This window comes from Sylvia atricapilla, chromosome 33 (genome assembly GCF_009819655.1).
Source record: "Sylvia atricapilla isolate bSylAtr1 chromosome 33, bSylAtr1.pri, whole genome shotgun sequence".
In the NCBI taxonomy this organism is placed as follows: domain Eukaryota; kingdom Metazoa; phylum Chordata; class Aves; order Passeriformes; family Sylviidae; genus Sylvia; species Sylvia atricapilla.
Genome location: NC_089172.1, coordinates 19,977 through 40,770, shown reverse-complemented (window position 1 = coordinate 40,770; position 20,794 = coordinate 19,977). Strand labels below are relative to the sequence as shown.

At 55.8% G+C, this 20,794-nt stretch overlaps 8 protein-coding genes across 12 annotated transcripts; 4 read left to right on the top strand and 4 right to left on the bottom strand.

Annotated features, from left to right (window-relative positions):
- Window positions 1–479: 479 nt before the first annotated feature.
- LOC136373225 (claw keratin-like) lies at window positions 480–857 on the bottom strand. Its single transcript, XM_066338149.1, has one exon. It carries the CDS (start codon window positions 855–857, stop codon window positions 480–482), a length of 378 nt encoding a protein of 125 aa, XP_066194246.1.
- Window positions 858–2,704: 1,847 nt separating this feature from the next.
- Window positions 2,705–3,049, top strand: LOC136373229 (claw keratin-like). The gene has a single exon (XM_066338153.1). It carries the CDS (start codon window positions 2,705–2,707, stop codon window positions 3,047–3,049), a length of 345 nt encoding a protein of 114 aa, XP_066194250.1.
- Window positions 3,050–5,299: 2,250 nt separating this feature from the next.
- LOC136373222 (claw keratin-like) lies at window positions 5,300–5,776 on the bottom strand. 3 transcript variants are annotated; one of them, XM_066338144.1, is made up of 2 exons: window positions 5,458–5,776; window positions 5,300–5,409 (listed from the first exon to the last, which is right to left on the bottom strand). In XM_066338144.1, the coding sequence occupies exons 1-2, from the start codon at window positions 5,774–5,776 to the stop codon at window positions 5,300–5,302; spliced, it is 429 nt and encodes a 142-aa protein (XP_066194241.1). The 3 variants fall into 3 exon arrangements, with proteins under 3 accessions (XP_066194241.1, XP_066194242.1, XP_066194240.1); XM_066338145.1 differs by having other exon boundaries at window positions 5,470–5,776; XM_066338143.1 differs by having other exon boundaries at window positions 5,300–5,776.
- Window positions 5,777–7,624: 1,848 nt separating this feature from the next.
- On the top strand, window positions 7,625–8,104 carry LOC136373224 (claw keratin-like). Of its 3 annotated transcripts, none has more exons than XM_066338148.1 (2): window positions 7,625–7,928; window positions 7,995–8,104. In XM_066338148.1, exons 1-2 carry the CDS (start codon window positions 7,625–7,627, stop codon window positions 8,102–8,104), a joined length of 414 nt encoding a protein of 137 aa, XP_066194245.1. The 3 variants fall into 3 exon arrangements, with proteins under 3 accessions (XP_066194245.1, XP_066194244.1, XP_066194243.1); XM_066338147.1 differs by having other exon boundaries at window positions 7,625–7,946; XM_066338146.1 differs by having other exon boundaries at window positions 7,625–8,104.
- A 2,180-nt stretch (window positions 8,105–10,284) lies between these two features.
- LOC136373180 (claw keratin-like) lies at window positions 10,285–10,629 on the bottom strand. The gene has a single exon (XM_066338105.1). It carries the CDS (start codon window positions 10,627–10,629, stop codon window positions 10,285–10,287), a length of 345 nt encoding a protein of 114 aa, XP_066194202.1.
- A 1,847-nt stretch (window positions 10,630–12,476) lies between these two features.
- Window positions 12,477–12,854, top strand: LOC136373221 (claw keratin-like). Its single transcript, XM_066338142.1, has one exon. It carries the CDS (start codon window positions 12,477–12,479, stop codon window positions 12,852–12,854), a length of 378 nt encoding a protein of 125 aa, XP_066194239.1.
- A 2,859-nt stretch (window positions 12,855–15,713) lies between these two features.
- On the bottom strand, window positions 15,714–15,956 carry LOC136373177 (scale keratin-like). Its single transcript, XM_066338104.1, has one exon. The coding sequence runs from the start codon at window positions 15,954–15,956 to the stop codon at window positions 15,714–15,716; it is 243 nt and encodes an 80-aa protein (XP_066194201.1).
- A 4,328-nt stretch (window positions 15,957–20,284) lies between these two features.
- On the top strand, window positions 20,285–20,527 carry LOC136373176 (scale keratin-like). Its single transcript, XM_066338103.1, has one exon. The coding sequence runs from the start codon at window positions 20,285–20,287 to the stop codon at window positions 20,525–20,527; it is 243 nt and encodes an 80-aa protein (XP_066194200.1).
- Window positions 20,528–20,794: the final 267 nt, after the last annotated feature.

Sequence of the window (20,794 nt, the reverse complement as noted above, 5' to 3'; positions counted from 1 at the left end):
AAAGAAATCCATGACGAGAGAAATGTTTCATGCAATGCAGATTCTTTATTGCGGATGGAAAAGGGCCACAGGGCAGCGTCAGCGAGAGACAAACCAGCGCAGCACCAACACACTGGAAACACAGAGATCCTAAAGGCAGCAGCAAGGCCCATCCCGGGGCTCCAGCCCAGACACTCCCCCTGCCCAGGCCGGGCTGGGGGGCTCGGGGCTGCCCAGGGCAGGGCAGAGCCTCAGCCGAGGCTCAGCACAGCCGGCTGGGGTGGCACACAGGGGACAGCTCTAGAGGCAGCGCTGGCAGCAGCCCCAAAGCCACCAGGGCTCTGCAGGGTCACCCTGGCAGGTGACAGCCACCTGCAGCTCCTGGGGCTGCCGGGCCAACCCTGAGCAGGGGCTGCAGCTTCACCCCGGCTCAGGGGCCACAAGGCAGCCGGGGCTGGGGCTGCACAGGCAGCCCCGAGCTGCAGGGGAGGATTTGGGCTTTAGCAGGGTCCACAGAAACCCCCGAGGGACCTGGAACCGCGGCCGCAGCTGCCCCCAGAGCCCCCGTAGCCCCCACAGCTACCATAGCCCCCATAGCCGCCAAAACCCCCATAGCCCCCATAGCCCCCGGAGCCCCCACGGCCTCCAAAGGAGCCCCCGGAGCCACTGGAGACGTAGGGAGCTCCTGCCGAGCCCACGGCGCTCTGCTGGGGGAAGGAGCTGAGGATGGGCCCCGGGAAGGTGACCACTGAGGCCGGCGGCTGGATGACCACCGTGGAGTCGGGGCACTGCCGCACGCAGGGCTCGTTGCAGGTGTCAGCCAGAGGGGCCGGGGTGGCCACCCCGCAGCTGGGGACACACAGGCTGGAGCAGGACATCCTTGGACAGGCAGGGAGAGCTGCAAGACAAGGCGCAGCCACGGCTCAGGCCAAGGGCTCAGCCCAAATCCCTCCTGCCTCTGTCCCACATGGACCCCGTGTCCCAGGACGGGCTCTGCATCGTCTCACACATTCCCAGCACGTCCCTGGCACAGCTGGAATGGTTCCTGCAATCTCTCCCTGCCCTCACTGTGCCCGGCTCTTGCCTGCCCATGGCAATGGAGAAAACCTCCCACATCCCAAATGACCCAGCTCCCAGAGGACTCGAGTCCAGGGCTACAACCCCAACACCCAAACCCTGCCCCAGGAGAGCTGGGGGAGCACGGGGACAAAGATTCCCGGGGAAATGCACAGCCAGAGACTCCCTGGGAAAGGAGCAGCTGAGGAAGGCAGCAGGGAGGGAAGGCTGGGACTTACCACAACGATCAATGACCAGAGTCGAGTGGAGGGAGCTGGATGCTGCCCTGTGGAGCCCCGGGACCTTTTATACACCCCACAGTGCCTGGGGCACCATCCAGGGGAGGGGGAAAAGCCCCTCCTAATTAGCAATTCGAGCTGACGAGTTTCATGACGCAGCTAATGATGGGGGACAGCCCTTGGTCATCCCCTCACTGGAGATATTGGTGTGGATCCGTGCCCGGCACCCACGGGAGGCGATGGGAGGGACAGTCCTGCCCCATCATTACATGACAGACACGGCACTGCTGCAGCTCAGCCCAGAGCCCCAATAAACCCGGATCTGCCCCTAATCCCTCACTTTGCTCACTGAGAATCCCAAACAGCCTTTGGGACACGGCTGTGCCCAGCTGGGGCTGTCCTGGGGCCATGGCCAGGGCCAGCCTGGCTCTGGGGGCTGGGCCAACACCCCCCAGGCCGGACTTTGGGGCCAGCTGGGCAATCCTGGCCCTCCAGGAGGGCTCAACCACGACCCAGCTCATACACACGGCGCTGCAGGAGCCACAGGGACCCGGCACCACCACTACCCTGCTGCTCCTGCCATGCTGTCCCCTCTGTCACAGCTGTCCTGGCCTCTGGCCCACCGCTCTCCCACCACTGGGGCTCGCCCACCACTGAGATCTGTCCCCGCTGCTCTTGGCGTGGCCATCAAGGCAAAATGGAACATGGAAATCCCAAAGTCCACCAGAACCTTTGAGGGGGACAAATTCACAGACATGTCAGGATGCCCCAAAACCTTGGCACAAACATCTTTTGCTAGCACTGGGAGTTGGTGGGATTTGGGAGAAATGCCAAGAGTGGCTTCTCCTTGGGCCCAGAGCTGCCTCTGTTTACCAGCCCGTAAAAGGCAGGTAATGACAGGGGTATGGCTGGGGCAGCGTCTCCAAGAGCTGCTGCAAGATGCCTGGAATTGTTCTGGGTCAGCAAAGTCGGGGATTAGGGCCAGATCAGCCTTTATTGGGGCTGTGAGTGCAGCTCCAGCACCGTGTCTGTCACGTAATGATGGCCCACGGCTCTCCCTGCGAGCGCCTCTCTCCTGTCCACTCATCTCCACACCAACAGCCACAATGGGGGGATGACAGAATTCTCCAGCGTCCCTTCGCTTCATGAAGCTTTGGCAGCGTGCTGAATTCCTGATGACTGGGGGGTCCATCCCCGTCCCCTGGACGATGCCCCAGGCTCTCGGGGCTGTATAAAAGAGCCGAGCTCCCTGCACAGCTCCATCCACACTCCTGCCCTTCACTCCTCTCATCACTCAGGTAAGTGCAGCTCTCCGAGGCCTCTTGGGGAATCTCTCTCTGCCTCTCTCTCTCCACACAACTCCTTCCTCACACCTATGCCTCTTCTTCTTTCCCCGCCGTGTTTTCCAGAAGCCTTTCGGTGTCTCAAAGATGTCCTGCTGTGTCCCTTCCTGCGGCGGCGTGGCCACCCCGGCCCCTCTGGCTGACACCTGCAATGAGCCCTGCGTGCGGCAGTGCCCCGACTCCACGGTGGTCATCCAGCCGCCGGCCTCGGTGGTCACCTTCCCCGGGCCCATCCTCAGCTCCTTCCCCCAGCAGAGCTCCGTGGGCTCGGCAGGAGCTCCCTACGTCTCCAGTGGCTTCGGCGGCTCCGCTGGACGCCGCGGGGGCTCCGGGGGTTATGGGGGCTCCGGGGGCTATGGAGGTTTCGGAGGTTTTGGAGGTTTCGGCGGCAGCTGCGGCGGCGGCTCCTCCAGAGGCTGTGGGCCCTGCTAAGGCCCGGCCGGAGCGCGGCCACAGCCCCAGCAGAGCTCCAGGCACAGCCCCGGCACATCCCCACACGCCGTGGCCTGAAGGAAGGACATCCCTGCCCGCTCTGCCGCCTTCCTGCCCTGCACAGAGCCCCAAGGGAGCTGCTGCCCACTCCCGGCACGGCCCCGGCTCAGCTCCTGCAGCCACGGCTGGGCCCAGGGCCGGGACACGCGGGGAGCCCTCGGCCAGGGCCCCCCTTTCCTGCCCGGCGCCTCCTTCTGCCCCTGCACACCAATAAAAGCTGCCTCGCATTGCAACGTTCACCTGGCTCTCGTTTGCTCTTTGCTCCGCACCCGCTACCCTGAGCCCGGGTGAGTTTTCCCTGGAGGGTTCCGTGCTGAACTGCTGGCACAAGGCACAGGAGAAGTGTCGGCAGCTGCCAGGATTTGTCTTGCCTGTTCTGGGCCACCCCGGGCCCGCAGCGGAGCTCCGTGAGCCGGGCCCTGCTCCTCTGCTCAGCCCAGGCCTCTCCCCATCTCCCTGCCGAGCTCCTGCCTGCTCCAGGCTCCTGCTCTGCTCCCCACCGGGGTCCCTTCCCGCCATGGGCATTCCCGAGAAGCCGGACAGAGCCCCAGGTTCCATTTCCAGCTCCCTTCCTGCCATGGGCATTCCCCAGAGTCTGCCCAGAACCCTAGGCCCCATTTCCTACTCCCTTCCCACCGTGGACATTCCCCAGAGGGTGGCCAGAACCCTAGTTCCATTTCCAGCTCCCTTCCCACCATGGACATTGCCCGGCGGCTGCCCACAGCCCCAGGCCTCAGCGGATTGACTGGGGCACCACTGAAGCCCCCTGAGTGTCCCCAGCCCAACTCCCAGCTCTGGGGTCCCTGAGGCCGCAGGGCAGAGTGAGAACAGCCCCAGCACTGCTCCCGCTCCTCTGATCCATCCCCGCTGACATTCCTGCCCCTGACACCGCCTCCTGCTCCCGCTTTTCCAGCGGGTTCCACGGCTCCTCGGAGTGCTGCTGGCCCTGCCTGGGCCCCGCTGCTGCTGCAGAAATCCTTCCTGGTGTCCCCAGTGTCACCCACCCCAGAGCCTGGGACACGGATCTGCCCAGGAGCAGCAGGAGGAATTCCCACAGCCCAGAACCTGCTGGCCCTCTGCTGGCCCTGCTCAAAATGAATTTCAGCCCCAAAACTAAAATATTATTTAATATATTCTGAATATTGGACACTTTGGAACCACTGTGTTGATATTAATAGAATATGAAATAATATTATCTAAAAGTGATCTATATCAACTTAAAATACAGACATGAAATCCCAAACCCGGGGAGATTTTCCTGTCAGTTTGATCCGGGGAAGAAATTTCCAGACATATCAATAGACAAAGGAAGGGACCTCAGGGCAGTGGGAACTCCAAGCTCCTGCTCCAAGAGCTTGGAGCTCCATGGCCCTGAACCCTGTGGTCACTCCATGGCCCGGAGTGGACACTGGGCAGTATCTGCTCAGGTCTGTCCCCTCCCTTCCCAGCTGCCACTGCCCCAGGCTGGACAGCCCATCCAGCCTGGGACAGGCTGTGGCCATCCCTGCACTTCCCTGAACCTTTCCATGGCACCAACCCCAGCCCAGGAGCTGATGTCAGCTTTGCTGCTTTGGCTGAGCGTTTGGAGGAGGTTCTGCAAGACCCTCGTGGCACTTTCCCCATCGCCAGTCTGAACTTTGGGAATGTCCTGCGTTTCCTGCAGCTGGGAGAAGACGGGCAGCTGCCCGGGATGTGCTCCCCACAGGCCACAGGGTGTGACAGCCACAGATGAGACACACAGAGCCAAGTGTCCCCAGGCTTTGAGGGCACTGCCAGGGCCATTCCAACAGACCAACAGACACCCAGGACATCGGGGGCAGTGGGAAGAAGGAAAACCAGGAGTCAACATTGTAATGCAAGACAGCTTTTATTGCAGGGGGAGGGCAGGAGGGGCTGGGCAGAGGAGCAGGGTCACGGCCAAGGGCTTCCCGTGTGCCGGCCCTGGGCAGAGCCGGGTCACCAGGAGCAGCAGCCAAGGCCAAGTCTCTGGGCTCAGGGCACGAGGAGCCCCGTGGGGCTGCTCAGGCGGGGCAGGGACAGGGCAGAGGTGCTTCCCAAGCTGGCACGAGGCTCCCGAGGTGTGGAGCCCGGTGGTGTCGAAGGCGTTTCCTTGCACGGAGCGTCGGGTCGGGGTGTTCCGGGGATTCTCCTGGAGCTCTCCTTGGGCTGAGGCCGCGCTCGGCCTGCGGCTTAGCAGGGCCCGCAGTTGCCGTTGAGGTACCGGTGGCCGCTGCTCCAGCCCCCGTAGCCACAGCCCCCAAGGCCCCCGTAGCCCCCGTAGCTCCCATAGCCCCCATAACCTCCACAACCCCAACCCCCGTAGCCACCACGGCTTCCATAGCCCCAACCCCCGTAGCCACCACGGCTTCCATAACCCCAACCTCCATAGCCGCCATAACCTCCATAGCCCCAACCCCCGTAGCCTCCACGGCTTCCAAAGGAGCCTCCGGATCCGGCTCCGACATAGGGAGCTCCTGCTGAGCCCACGGCGCTCTGCTGGGGGAAGGAGCTGAGGATGGGCCCGGGGAAGGTGACCACTGAGGCCGGCGGCTGGATGACCACCGTGGAGTCGGGGCACTGCCGCACGCAGGGCTCGTTGCAGGTGTCAGCCAGAGGGGCCGGGGTGGCCACCCCGCAGCTGGGGACACACAGGCTGGAGCAGGACATCCTTGGACAGGCAGGGAGAGCTGCAAGACAAGGCACAGCCACGGCTCAGGCCAAGGGCTCAATCCAAATCTCTCCTGCCTCTTTCCCACATGGACCCCATGTGTCCCAGGACCTGCTCTGGATCATCTCAGGCATTCTGAACATAGCCCCATTCCACTGAAATGCCTGCTCAGATCCCTTGCTGCCTTCACCGTCCCCGAGTCTTGCTTGCCCAAAGAAATTCAGAAAACTTTGACATCCAAAGTGGACGGAACGTCCTCAAGCTTCCAAAACCTCTCAGCCCATGGGTATAACCCCGACCATCCTAACTCTGCACAAGGAGAGCAAGAGGAGCACACAGCCTAAGGTTCCTCGAGAAAACCCCAGACAAAGGTTCCTTGAGAAAGCCAAGGATGAAGAAGGAAAGAAGAGCGAAGGCTTCGACTTACCGAGTTGATAAGGCGAGTTGAGCGGTGGAAGGTGGATAGAGCTCTGTGAAACTCTTGGACCTTTTATACATCTCCGAAAGGGCCTGGGGCATCAGGAAAGGGAGCGGTGGCAAAAAAACACATAATTAGGAATTCAAGCTGACAAGCTTCATCAAAGAGATAATGTTGCAATACAATTATACACCTAAAACATCAGGGAGATATTGGTGTGGAAACGTGCCCTGGACTGATGGGAGGGACGGCCCTGGCCCATCATTACATGACAGACACGGCGCTGCTGCACCTTATCCCACAGCCCCAATAAACCCCAATCTGCCCCTAATCCCTCACTTTGCTCGCTGAGAATCCCAAACATCCTTTGGGATCCGGCTGCGCCCAGGGCCCTCCAGGAGGGCTCAGTCATGACCCACGGGGCTGCAGGAGCCACAGGGACTTGGCCCTGACACTGCCCTGCTGCTCCTGCCCTGCTGTCCCCTCTGTCACAGCTGTCCCAGCCTCTGGCCCACCACTCTCCCCCTTTCCGACAGGTTTGGGGCTCGCCCACCACTGGGATCTGTCCCCTCTGCTCTTGGCGTGGCCATCAAGGCAAAACGGGACATGGAAATCCCAAACTCCATCAGAACCTTAGAGGGGGGAAATTCACAGACATGTCAGGATACCCCAAAACCTTGGCATGTGTGGGAAATGGATCTGTAGATCATTTTCAAAAAAGGCTCACATAATGTGCATTCGTAGGCAAACTTTGAGATAAGAAATGCTGACTTAGAAATGCCATGGAATGAGATGGACATTGTCGAGAGTCTTTTGCTGGCACTGGGAGTTGGTGGGATTTGGGAGACATGCCGAGAGTGGCTTCTGCTTGTGCTGCCTCTGTTTACCAGCCCGTAAAAGGCAGGTAATGACAGGGGTGATGGCTGGGGCAGCGTTTCAAAGAGCTGCTGCAAGATGCCTGGAATTGTTCTGGGTAAGCAAACTCAGGGATTAGGGCCAGATCAGCCTTTATTGGGGCTGTGAGTGTCTGTCACGTAATGATTGGCCACCGGCTGTTCCTCCCATCACTTCCCTCACATCCAGGACACGTTTTCACACCTGTGTCCCCAGTGAGGGGATGCCATGGAATTATCTTGCAACATTATCTCTCTTACGATGCTTGTCAGCGTGAATTCCTAATTACTGAGCTTTTTTTTTTTGCCACCACCCCCTTTCCTGCAGCCTCAGGCACTCTGGGGTGTATAAAAGAGCCAAGCTCCTAGCAGATCTCCATCCACCACTCCTCCACTTCACTCCTCTCATCAACCGGGTAAGAGCAGCTCTCCGAACCCTCTTGGGGAATATCTCTCTTTCTCCTTCCATGCAATTCCTTCCTCACAGCTTTGCTTCTTCCTGGGCGTGTTTTCCAGAACTATCTGCCTGTCCAAGGATGTCCTGCTCCAGCCTGTGTGTCCCCAGCTGCGGGGTGGCCACCCCGGCCCCTCTGGCTGACACCTGCAACGAGCCCTGCGTGCGGCAGTGCCCCGACTCCACGGTGGTCATCCAGCCACCGGCCTCAGTGGTCACCTTCCCCGGGCCCATCCTCAGCTCCTTCCCCCAGCAGAGCGCCGTGGGCTCAGCAGGAGCTCCCTACGTCGGAGCCGGCTCCGGAGGCTCCTTTGGAAGCCGTGGAGGCTACGGGGGTTGGGGCTATGGAGGTTATGGCGGCTATGGAGGTTATGGAGGTTATGGAGGCTATGGGAGCTACGGGGGTTGGGGCTATGGAAGCCGTGGTGGCTACGGGGGTTGGGGCTGTGGAGGTTATGGGGGCTATGGGGGCTACGGGGGCTATGGGGGCCTTGGGGGCTGTGGCTACGGGGGCTGGAGCAGCGGCCACCGGTACCTCAACGGCAACTGCGGGCCCTGCTAAGCCCCAGGCCAAGCGCGGCCTCAGCCCAAGAAGAGCTCCAGGAGAATCCCCGGCACACCCCGACCCGACGCTCCGTGCAAGGAAACGCCTTCGGCACCGCCGGGCTCCACACCTCGGGAGCCTCGTGCCAGCTTGGGAAGCACCTCTGCCCTGTCCCTGCCCCGCCTGAGCAGCCCCACGGGGCTCCTCGTGCCCTGAGCCCAGAGACTTGGCCTTGGCTGCTGCTCCTGGTGACCCGGCTCTGCCCAGGGCCGGCACACGGGAAGCCCTTGGCCGTGACCCTGCTCCTCTGCCCAGCCCCTCCTGCCCTCCCCCTGCAATAAAAGCTGTCTTGCATTACAATGTTGACTCCTGGTTTTCCTTCTTCCCACTGCCCCCGATGTCCTGGCTGTCTGTTGGTCTGCTGGAATGGCCCTGGCAGTGCCCTCGGAGCTTGGGGACACTTGGCTCTGTGTGTCTCATCTGAGGCTGTCACACCGTGTGGCCTTTGAGGAGCACATCCTGAGCAGCTGCCCGTCTTCTCCCAGCTGCAGGAAATGCAGGACATTCCCAAAGTTCAGGCTGGGGATGGGGAAAGTGCCACGAGGGTCTTGCAGAACCTCCTCCAAACGCTCAGCCAAAGCAGCAAAGCTGACATCAGCTCCTGGGCTGGGGTTGGTGCCATGGAAAGGTTCAGGGAAATGCAGGGATGACCACGGCCTGTCCCAGGCTGGATGGGCTGTCCAGCCTGGGGCAGTGGCAGCTGGGAAGGGACAGACCTGAGCAGATACTGCCCAGTGTCCACTCCGGGCCATGAAGTGACCACAGGGTTCAGGGCCATGGAGCACCAAGTTCTTGGAGCAGGAACTTGGGGTTCCCACTGCCCGAGGTCCCTTCCTTTGTCTACTGATATGAATGAAAATTTCTTCCCCAGATCAAACTGACAGGAAAATCTCCCCGGGTTTGGGATTTCATGTTTGTTTTTACCTTGATATAGATCAGTTTTAGATAATATTATTTCATATTCTATTAATATCATAGCAGTGGTTCCAAAATGTCCAATATTCAGAATATATTGAATAATATTTTAGTTTTGGGGCTGTAATTCAGTTTGAGCAGGGCCAGCAGAGGGCCAGCAGGTTCTGGGCTTGGGAATTCCTCCTGCTGCTCCTGGGCAGATCCGTGTCCCAGGCAAGGGATGGGTGACACTGGGGATCCCAGGAAGGATTTCTGCAGCAGCAGCGGGGCCCAGGTGGGGCCAGCAGCACTCCAAGGAGCCGTGGAACCTGCCGGAAAAGCGGGAGCAGGAGGCGGTGTCAGGGGCAGGAATGTCAGCGGGGATGGAGCAGAGGAGCGGGAGCAGTGCTGTGGCTGTTCTCGCTCTGCCCTGCGGCCTCAGGGACCCCAGAGCTGGGAGTTGGGCTGGAGTCTCGGGGGGCTCCAGTGCTGCCCCAATCAATCTCCTGAGCCCTGGGGCTCTGGGCAGCTGGCGGGGAATGTCCATCGTGGGAAGGGAGCTGGAAATGGAACCTGGGGCTCTGTCCGGCTTCTGCAGAATGCCCATGGTGGGAAGGGGGCTGGAAATGGAACCCAGAGTTCTGGTCACCCTATGTGGAATGTCCACGGTGGGAAGGGAGCCCGGTGGGCAGCAGAGCAGGAGCCTGGAGCCGGCAGGAGCTGGGCAGGGAGATGGGGAGAGGCCTGGGCCGAGCAGAGGAGCAGGGCCCGGCTCACGGAGCTCCGCTGCGGGCCTGGAGTGGCCCAGAACAGGCAAGACACATCCTGGCAGCTGCCGACACTTCTCCTGTGCCTTGTGCCAGCAGGGCAGCACGGAACCCTCCAGTGAAAACTCGCCCGGGCTCAGAGTAGCGGGTGCGGAGCAAAGAGCAAACGAGAGCCGGGTGAACGTTGCAATGCGAGGCAGCTTTTATTGGTGTGCAGGGGCAGAAGGAGGCGCCGGGCAGGAAAGGGGGGCCCTGGCCGAGGGCTCCCCGCGTGTCCCGGCCCTGGGCCCAGCCGAGGCTGCAGGAGCCGAGCCGGGGCCGTGCCGGGAGTGGGCAGCAGCTCCCTTGGGGCTCGGTGCAGGGCAGGAAGGTGGCAGAGCGGGCAGGGATGTTCTTCCTTCAGGCCACGGCGTGTGGGGATGTGCCGGGGCCGTGCCCAGAGCTCTGCTGGGGCTGTGGCCGCGCTCCGGCCGGGCCTTAGCAGGGCCCACAGCCTCTGGAGGAGCCGCCGCCGCAGCTGCCGCCGAAACCTCCGAAACCTCCGAAACCTCCATAGCCCCCGGAGCCCCCATAACCCCCGGAGCCCCCGCGGCGTCCAGCAGAGCCGCCAAAGCCACTGGAGACATAGGGAGCTCCTGCAGAGCCCACGGAGCTCTGCTGGGGGAAGGAGCTGAGGATGGGCCCGGGGAAGGTGACCACCGAGGCTGGCGGCTGGATGACCACCGTGGAGTCAGGGCACTGCCGCACACAGGGCTGGTTGCAGGTGTCAGCCAGAGGGGCCGGGGTGGCCACGCCGCCGCAGGAAGGGACACAGCAGGACATCTTTGAGACACCGAAAGGCTTCTGGAAAACATGGTGGGAAGAGAAGAAGAGGCAAAGGTGTGAGGAAGGAGTTGTATGGAGAGAGAGAGGCAGAGAGAGCTTCCCCAAGAGGCCTCGGAGAGCTGCGCTTACCTGAGTGATGAGAGGAGTCAAGGGCAGGAGTGTGGATGGAGCTGTGCAGGGAGCTCGGCTCTTTTATACAGCCCCGAGAGCCTGGGGCATCGTCCAGGGGACGGGGATGGACCCCCCAGTCATCAGGAATTCAGCACGCTGGCAAAGCTTCATGAAGCGAAGGGACGCTGGAGAATTCTGTCATCCCCCCATTGTGGCTGTTGGTGTGGAGATGAGTGGACAAGAGAGAGGCGCTCGCAGGGAGAGCCGTGGGCCATCATTACGTGACAGACACGGTGCTGGAGCTGCACTCACAGCCCCAATAAAGGCTGATCTGGCCCTAATCCCCGACTTTGCTGACCCAGAACAATTCCAGGCATCTTGCAGCAGCTCTTGGAGACGCTGCCCCAGCCATACCCCTGTCATTACCTGCCTTTTACGGGCTGGTAAACAGAGGCAGCTCTGGGCCCAAGGAGAAGTCACTCTTGGCTTTTCTCCCAAATCCCACCAACTCCCAGTGCCAGCAAAAGATGTTTGTGCCAAGGTTTTGGAGTTCCCTGACATGTAGGTGAATTTGCCCCTCTCTAAGGTTCTGATGGATTTTGGGATTTCCATGTCCAATTTTGCGTTGATGGCCACGCCAAGAGCAGAGGGGACAGATGCCAGTGGTGGGCGAGCCCCAGTGGTGGGAGAGTGGTGGGCCAGAGGCCAGGACAGCTGTGACAGAGGGGACAGCACGGCAGGAGCAGCAGGGTAGTGGTGGGGCCGGGTCCCTGTGGCTCCTGCAGCCCCATGTGTATGAGCTGGGTTGTGGCTGAGCCCTCCTGGAGGGCCGGGATTGCCCAGCTGGCCCCAAAGTCCGGCCTGGGGGGTGTTGGCCCAGCCCCCAGAGCCAGGCTGGCCCTGGCCATGGCCCCAGGACAGCCCCAGCTGGGCACAGCTGGGTCCCAAAGGCTGTTTGGGATTCTCAGTGAGCAAAGTGAGGGATTAGGGGCAGATCCGGGTTTATTGGGGCTCTGGGCTGAGCTGCAGCAGCGCCGTGTCTGTCATGTAATGATGGGCCAGGACTGTCCCTCCCATTGCCTCCCGTGGGTGCCGGGCACGGATCCACACCAATATCTCCAGTGAGGGGATGACCAAGGGCTGTCCCCCATCATTAGCTGTGTCATGGAACTCGTCAGCTCGAATTGCTAATTAGGAGGGGCTTTTCCCCCACCCCTGGCCGGAGCCCCAGGCACTGTGGGGTGTATAAAAGGTCCCAGGGCTCCACAGGGCAGCATCCAGCTCCCTCCACTCGACTCTGCTCATTGATCGTTGTGGTAAGTCCCAGCCTTCCCTCCCTGCTGCCTTCCTCAGCTGCTCCTTTCCCCGGGAGGCTCTGGCTGTGCATTTCCCCGGGAATCTTTGTCCCCGTGCTCCCCCAGCTCTCCCGGGGCAGGGTTTGGGTGTTGGGGTTGTAGCCCTGGACTCCAGTCCTCTGGGAGCCGGGTGATTTGGGATATGGGAGGTTTTCTCCATTGCCATGGGCAGGCAATAGCTGGGCACAGTGAGGGCAGGGAGAGATTGCAGGAACCATTTCAGCTGTGCCAGGAACATGCTGGGAATGGCTGAGATGATCCAGAGCAGGTCCTGGGACACGGGGTCCATGTGGGAGAGGGGCAGGAGGGATTTGGGCTGAGCCCTTGGCCTGAGCCGTGGCTGTGGCTTGTCTTGCAGCTCTTCCTGCCTGTCCAAGGATGTCCTGCTCCAGCCTGTGTGTCCCCAGCTGCGGGGTGGCCACCCCGGCCCCTCTGGCTGACACCTGCAACGAGCCCTGCGTGCGGCAGTGCCCCGACTCCACGGTGGTCATCCAGCCGCCGGCCTCGGTGGTCACCTTCCCCGGGCCCATCCTCAGCTCCTTCCCCCAGCAGAGCGTCGTGGGCTCGGCAGGAGCTCCCTACGTCTCCAGCGGCTCCGGAGGCTCCTTTGGAGGCCGTGGAGGCTCCGGGGGTTATGGGGGCTATGGGGGCTTTGGAGGCTATGGGGGCTATGGTAGCTGTGGGGGCTACGGGGGCTCTGGGGGAAGCTGCGGCCGCGGTTCCAGGTCCCTCGGGGGTTTCTGTGGACCCTGCTAACTCCCAAATCCTCCCCTGGAGCTCAGGGCTGTCTGTGCAGCCCCAGCCCCGGCTGCCTTGTGGCCCCTGAGCCGGGGTGAAGCTGCAGCCCCTGCTCAGGGTTGGCCCGGCAGCCCCGGGAGCTGCAGGTGGCTATCACCTGCCAGGGTGACCCTGCAGAGCCCTGGTGGCTTTGGGGCTGCTGCCAGCGCTGCCTCTAGAGCTGTCCCCTGTGTGCCACCCCAGCCGGCTGTGCTGAGCCTCGGCTGAGGCTCTGCCCTGCCCTGGGCAGCCCCGAGCCCCCCAGCCCGGCCTGGGCAGGGGGAATGTCTGGGCTGGAGCCCCGGGATGGGCCTTGCTGCTGCCTTTAGGATCTCTGTGTTTCCAGTGTGTTGGTGCTGCGCTGGTTTGTCTCTCGCTGACGCTGCCCTGTGGCCCTTTTCCATCCGCAATAAAGAATCTGCATTGCATGAAACATTTCTCTCGTCATGGATTTCTTTATCCTGTGTGTGAACAAATCTTTAACTGGGCAATCGTGGGAAATGTCCGATCGCGGAACCACCAGATGGTTTGGGTTGGGACCTTAAATCTCATCCTGTTCCACCCCCTGCCATGGACAGGGACACCTTCCACTTCCACAGGCTGCTCCAAGCCCTTTCCAAATTGGCCTTGGACACTTCCAGAGATGGGACAGTTCTAGCTTCTTCATTGCATGAACGATCCCTTTGCATTTTGGTTTTTGTGGGTTTTCTCCTCTGTGTTTGGCTGGGCAGAACATTCCATTCACTGATTCTGTTCACCGAATCCCAGGATAATTCAAGTTGGAAAGACCTCCAAGGTCCTCATCCAGTTTTTGTCACCGTGTCACCCAGCCCAGCGCTCTGAGTTCCATGTCCAGCTTTTCCTTAGATAATTCCAAGGTTGGGGATTCCAAACCTTCTCTTCCAGTCCTGATCACCATTCCAGGGAAGAAATTCTTCCCCAGATGAAGCTCCAGGCCCAACGTTTACCCTCTGGTGGCCCAGGAATGAATGTGAGATGTTCATCAGCTCAGACACTTTTGTATTGCAGCACACAAAGGATGGAAATAAGTCATTATCCCTGTTCCAAGGCTCGAAGGAAAAGTATCAATTAATTCATTTATTCCTTTGTGCTCCTTCAACAAAAGGTTACAATGTCTTCATTTTTTCCTGCAGTCGATAATTTCAGCAGTTCAAAGCGCCTCTCAGACGCTGTTTTTTATATATTTATAGGCTGTTATTAGTCTATTTAAAGCTTCATTCTCTTCTCAGCTGCTTCTTTATTGAAAAAGAGTCACTTCAAAGGTGCTTTAGTCAGAATTCATTTTAGACCTTTCAGACTTTTCATTCAAATGTGGCTCTGCACGAGCAGCTTCAAGAGGCAGAAATTCCAATTCCAACGAAAATTCCAACGAACTGCTTTGTCTCCTCATCCTCCAAATCTGGGTTTATTTCCAGTTTTATCTTTAGACTTCTTGGAGTGAAAAAAATTACATGTTAAAATTCCATTAATTTTAAGTCTTGCTTTAACTGGGCTGCTGTTAAAGTAGTTAAATCAGTCTACAGGGCCGAGACAGCAGAATTTATTTTATTCTCACTTGAGACACTTCAAGGTTTCCAGTTTTTATTTGGGAATTTGTCTACAGCTCCCCAGATTTTATTGATTAGAGAAAAGGTTGAAATTATGAGCAGTTGTAGCTAAATTTAGGAGACCAGGATACAGCTTGAGCAGTGACTTGAGCTGTGCTCCTGAGTGGATAAATTCATCAAAAATTCATAGAAAGAATTCAGGAAAGCTCTATCCTGAAATTTGCTGGGAATACAACCCCCAGTTTAATCGGGAAAGGTTTTTGGTGAATTTTTTCCCTCGTGTTTTGCACTGAGGCCAATCCAGCTCTATCCCTGTGCTGGGATTGTGCCCTGGGAGGTCTCCAGAGATCCCTTCCCACCCAAAATTCTAGGATTTTGGGATTCTGCGTGTTCAAAGGGCAGCAATTACACTCAAAATTAGGGTTCGAGGGTTTAATTGAGATTTCAAAGCTCATTTGTGCCCAGACTCTGAGACACCTCGGCCATGAGTAATTTGAGTCACTCCTCATCCCTGGTGGAACAGCCTGAGAACTTTACTCCTCCTTTTTCATTCCAGTGGGGCCTGGAGTGATGGGAAAGCGACGTTTTCTGCTCCAAAAAGTGAAATTTTCCCACTGTGGAACAGATGAGGTCTCTCCATCTGGAAAGATGGGGAAATCCCAGATACTGCTAGCACAAAAGTGTGGGAGAATGAGGGGTTTTCTCCCGACTTCTGGTGTTATCCCCCGGAAATCACATTAATTAGCAGCAGAATTAATTATCTAATTAATTAATTAATTAGCCGAATGCGAAGGAAATACCCAGCAAAGCCAAAAAACAATACTAAAAAGAGCATTAAAACACAAACCGAAGGCAGCGGTGTGATGCAAGATCTTTTAATGAGAGCAAGAGGAAGTTACAGCTGGTAGCAGCACAGGAGTAGCCAGAGGTTCACACCGTCGTACACTGAGGAGTAGCTACACCTCGCAGAGGAGGTTTGGGGAGTAAAGCTGGTGTTGGAGAGGAGAGGAGCCGCCAGCACAGCCAGGCCGGGCTCCTGCTCCTCCTGCCCCGCAGTCACGCCTCAGAACACACAAAAACCTCATCCCCAAAGACCCAGAAAGAACAGCAAAAATAAAATTTAAACAAACAAACAAAAAAGCAAATTAATCAGAGTAACAACGAAGACATCCCAAAACCTCCGGAGCCGCCATCAGCGGAGCCGCAGCCAAAATCCACCGGGAGCCTCCAGCCAGGATTTTGGGGTGTTTTTCCCTGCCCTGGGCTGGGCTCAGCACTGGTAGCAGGGGGAGCAGCTGCCGTAGGAGTATCTCTGGAAGTAGCGGGAGGAGAAGGGCGAGCAGTAGCGGGGGCTGAAGGAGGGGCAGCACTCGCGGTAGCCACAGAAGCGCCCAGAGTAGCCCAGGGAGCCGCAGGGGCTGCCGCAGTCGTAGCCGCGGGAGCTGAACACGGTCCCGTAGGAGCACGGGGAGTAGCAGGAATCCTCACACTGCCGCTGGTAGCAGAAAGTCATCGTGGGGCTGTAGGGAGGCGACGCTGCCGGGAGGGACTGGGGAGAGAAAATAAAATAAAACTTTAAAAAAGGCCCCTCAGGTGTTGGTAGGGGACAGCGAGTAAACCCTGAGTAAACCCCAAATAAACCCCGACTAAACCCAGAGTAAATCCCACGGAAGCAAACCACTTCCCAACAACCTCATCCATCACTCCATCCCCCATTTAAATCCGGTTCCTGCCCCTCATCCTCCATCCTGAGCTTGCCTGAGCTGAAAAATGGGGTTGTGAACCTGGACCCTGAGTCAAAGCAGGGCCAGGAAATCCTCAGAGGTGTGTCGGGACAGAGACTTGAAGGGGAAAAGGGGATCCGTGCAGGGCTGGGGCTGTTTCAAAGGCTCAAATATTAAAAAATAAAAATTCAGGGATTGAAGATTGTTTTTGCACAGGGGTAACTCCTAAAGCACCACCTCAGCTCCCTTTGGCTGCAGCATTTGTGGATTAGCAGGGGGAAAAAGAAAAAGGAAACAAAGAAAAGGGGGGAAAAAGGAGGGGGGAAAAGAGGAAAAAAGTAAAGAGAATAAAAGAAAATAGTAAAAAAGAAAAGAGAATAAAAAAAAAGAGGAATAAATAGAAAGAGAATAAAAGAGTAAAAAGAGAAGAAAAGAGAAAAAGAGAGAAAAAAAAGAGGAGACAACAGGGAGGAAAGAGAAAAAAAATAAAAGAGGAAAAAAAAGAGGGGAAAAAGAAAAAAAAAGAGAGGAGGAACAGCCTGAAATCCATCCCCTCATCATTCACCGGGATCTCCCCAAATCTGTCCCCACTCACCCTGGTGTGTAAGGAGCAGGAGGCAGGAGAAGGCAATGGTCTCTCCTTGGAGATTTGGGGTTTTTATGGAGCTCCCGGTCCCGCCCCGCACACGTGTCCGGCTCAGCCCCAATTTCCAGCCCCTTTTCCTGCCCTCATCAATATCCCGATGGTTCCTGGTGATGTGTCCAGCGCCGTGACAAGGGCGGCTCCCTTTGATCCCCAAAACCACTCAGGGCAATTAAAAACCTCTGCCATCATCGCGCTGAATTTGCGTTTTTGGGGGATCAGCAAAGTCCTTGAGGAATTCCCAACGCGGCAGCTTCGGGAAGGGCGGCCTGGCCCTGAATGTGCTTTGTCGTTATTTTTTATTTTATTTTAAATTTTTTTTCGGTTTTTTTGGGTTTTTTGGTTTCGTTGGTTTTTTGTGGGTTTTTTTGGGTTTTTGTTGGGGTTTTGGGGTTTTTTTGGTTTTGTTTGTTTGTTTTTTTATTGTAGTGTTGTTGTTGTTGTTGTTGTTATTTTTTTCCCCCCCTGGAGCAATCACGGAAGGGACACACGAGCCTCTGCTTTTTTGTGAATTTCGTAACTCTTAAAGCCACGTGGAGCATCCCAACATTTCCCGTGACTTCCAAAAGGGGGGAAAGAGTAGCTCTTTGATTTGGGACACCAAGGGGATATTATTGATTCAGCCAGAAAATTGGCCGAATACCAGAAATGGCACGTCCAGATGTATTTTTAGAGCGCAATAATAATAATAATAATAATAAAATCTCCTGGAGACCCAATTCCGAAGTTATAATTCACAACTTCACTAAAGGCAGGAAACAGGAACACCCCAATGCACGTTTTTGGACATTACATAACAGCGGGGTGTAGCAACCCAGCATTAATATTGAAATAATAAATCTCTTTGTGCCCGAAAATATTTAATAAAGTCTTAATGAAGGCTTTGATATTCCAAATGTGCAGAGAAAGGCCCAGAACTGCCGAGGTGCTGCCTGTCATTATCCTCCCTTGGGATGGGAGTAAACAGCAAAAACAGGGTTGGGAGGTGAAGGTCACCTCATCTGGGCCTCGGCATTATTCACCTTCATTAGGACAAATTAAACACCTCAGCAACAAGAAAAATAATTTATATTAAAGAATTTGGGGGAGGGGGGGGTGTTTCTTCGGGAAAACTGCAGTTGTTACAGGGATAAATCCCCAGAGATTTTTGTTGGATTTTTTCATTATTATTTTTCTCCTTGTCAGAAGAAACCCCTGAACAAATCGTTTTCTGATCTGAGTGGAAACAAAACACCCAGCAGGACTTTTTGGAGCCACCAAAATTTGCCTCGCTCGGGCCGTCTCTGCAGGATATTGCGAGTGGATTTCATAAAAGATGCCAGGAGATTGTCAAATGTCATAAAATAAACCTGGAGATTTCACATATCGTTATTTCTGCTTGAAATAATTCAGATTTGTTGGGGATTTCTGCCTGCTCTGAGGTTCATTTAAGTCACTGATGTCTGGTTTTATTCAAATGTATTTCCAGTCCTGCATGAAGAAGGATTCCCATTTCTTTCTACAACTCGGGAGTTTGTACAAGTTTCATTGAATTACTTAATAATATTTTTTAAAATATATATATATATATATATATATAAAAATAATATAAATATTCTGGCCTAAAAATGTCATTTCGAAATAAACAATAAATCACCTCTTGGGATTTTAATTTCGAGAAAATAATTGAGATTCCTCCTCCCTCAGATGAACCCAGAGTCACTGCGGGTTTCTCATATTGACATTCGCCCATTCATCCCAAAATTGGGATTGCGAGCATCCATTAATTCTGCTCCCAATATCCTTCCTTTTCCTGCTGCAACTGGGATTTCGCCACCCCTAATTCCCCAGATGTTAATTTGACCCAGGAAGTCTGGGACATGAAAGGGGAGATACTCACCTTTTTGGCAGGCGGGAGCTGAGTAACGATCCCGAAGCCGGGAAAACAACCCCATCAGCTGCGGGGACGTGACGCCAGCGGGATGAGCTCAGAGATGAAAAAGGAGTTTGAAGCACCACGGGGCCAGGGGCTGATAAATGTATAAAAAGGAGGAGAAATCCTCGGCTCTGCACTCACGCCTTCGGCCTCAGCTTAGCTCAGCGTGGTAAGTCGGGCTTAAGGGAGAGGCTTTGCTGATGGGTTTTGGCTAAAATTTTTTGTTTAAAATTTTGTTTTGTTTAAAAATTTTTTTGTTTAAAATTTTGTTTTCATTTAAATTTTTTTCATTTAAAATTTTGTTTGGTTTAAAATTTTTTGTTTGGTTTAAAATTTTTTGTTTGTTTAAAATTTTGTTTTAGGGGCGATTTTGTGGCCGTGCGATTCAGGGGATTTGTTAAAAAACGGGGTTTTGAGGCGCTGCTAAATGTAGAAATTCGGGTTTACCTAGATGGTGCTACAAAAAATAATTTATTTGGGGATATTGTGGACCATTTGGGGGTTTGTTATTAATTCGCTGTCTAGGGGAGGTTTAGGTGGGACGTCAGGGAATGAGGGTGGCCTGGAATGGAGAGTTGGGCTCAGTCGGGTTCATCCTTCTCTCCTCTCCCTCTTTTTCATCCCCACACGGGATTTTTTCCCAAAAAAGCACTGAATTCCTGCTTGATCTCTGAGCCAGACCTGATCCCGCCATTCAAACTGAGAGAGCAGCTCCAGTGAGGGTGGGGAGGTCCTGGCAGGGGAAATTCCACCGATCTCCCATCCCTGGAAGTGTCTGAGGCCAGCTCAGAGCACTCTGAGCTGGATGAGAGAGGCCATGGCAGGGGTGGATGAGCTTTGATTTTGAATTTTCTGATTCCTCTTTTACCTTCCTGCCTTTTTTCCCCTCCTGCTAATATTTTTTTTCCTCTTTTTTTTTTTCTTTTTTTCCCCCCTATTTATTCCTCTTTTTTTCCCTTTTTTTCCCTCTCTCTCTCTTTTACTTTTTCTTTCTTTTTTTCTTTTTCTTTTTTTCCCCTGCTAATCCACAAATGCTGCAGCCAAAGGGAGCTGAGGTGGTGCCTTAGGAGTTATCCCTGTGCAAAAACAATCTTCAATCCCTGAATTTTTATTTTTTAATATTTGAGCCTTTGAAACAGCCCCAGCCCTGCACGGATCCCCTTTTCCCCTTCAAGTCTCTGTCCCGACACACCTCTGAGGATTTCCTGGCCCTGCTTTGACTCAGGGTCCAGGTTCACAACCCCATTTTTCAGCTCAGGCAAGCTCAGGATGGAGGATGAGGGGCAGGAACCGGATTTAAATTGGGGATGGAGTGATGGATGAGGTTGTTGGGAAGCGGTTTGCTTCCATGGGGTTTTCTCTGGGTTTACTCGAGGTTTAGTCGGGGGTTTATTTGGGGTTTACTCTGCGTTTACCCAGGGTTTACTCGGGGTTTGCTCAGGGTTTACTCGGGGTTTATTCACTGTCCCCTACCAACACCTGAGTGGCTTTTTTTAAAGTTTTATTTTATTTTCTCTCCCCAGTCCCTCCCGGCAGCGTCGCCTCCCCACAGCCCCACGATGACTTTCTGCTACCAGCGGCAGTGTGAGGATTCCTGCTACTCCCCGTGCTCCTACGGGACCGTGTTCAGCTCCCGCGGCTACGACTGCGGCAGCCCCTGCGGCTCCCTGGGCTACTCCGGGCGCTTCTGTGGCTACCGCGAGTGCTGCCCCTCCTTCAGCCCCCGCTACTGCTCGCCCTTCTCCTCCCGCTACTTCCAGAGATACTCCTACGGCAGCTGCTCCCCCTGCTACCAGTGCTGAGCCCAGCCCAGGGCAGGGAAAAACACCCCAAAATCCTGGCTGGAGGCTCCCGGTGGATTTTGGCTGCGGCTCAGCTCCGCTGATGGCGGCTCCAGAGGTTTTGGGGTGTCTTCGTTGTTACTCTGATTAATTCGCCTTTTTTTTGTTTGTTTGTTTGTTTAAATTTTATTTTTGCTGTTCTTTCTGGGTCTTTGGGGATGAGGTTTTTGTGTGTTCTGAGGTGTGACTGCGGGGCAGGAGGAGCAGGAGCCCGGCCTGGCTGTGCTG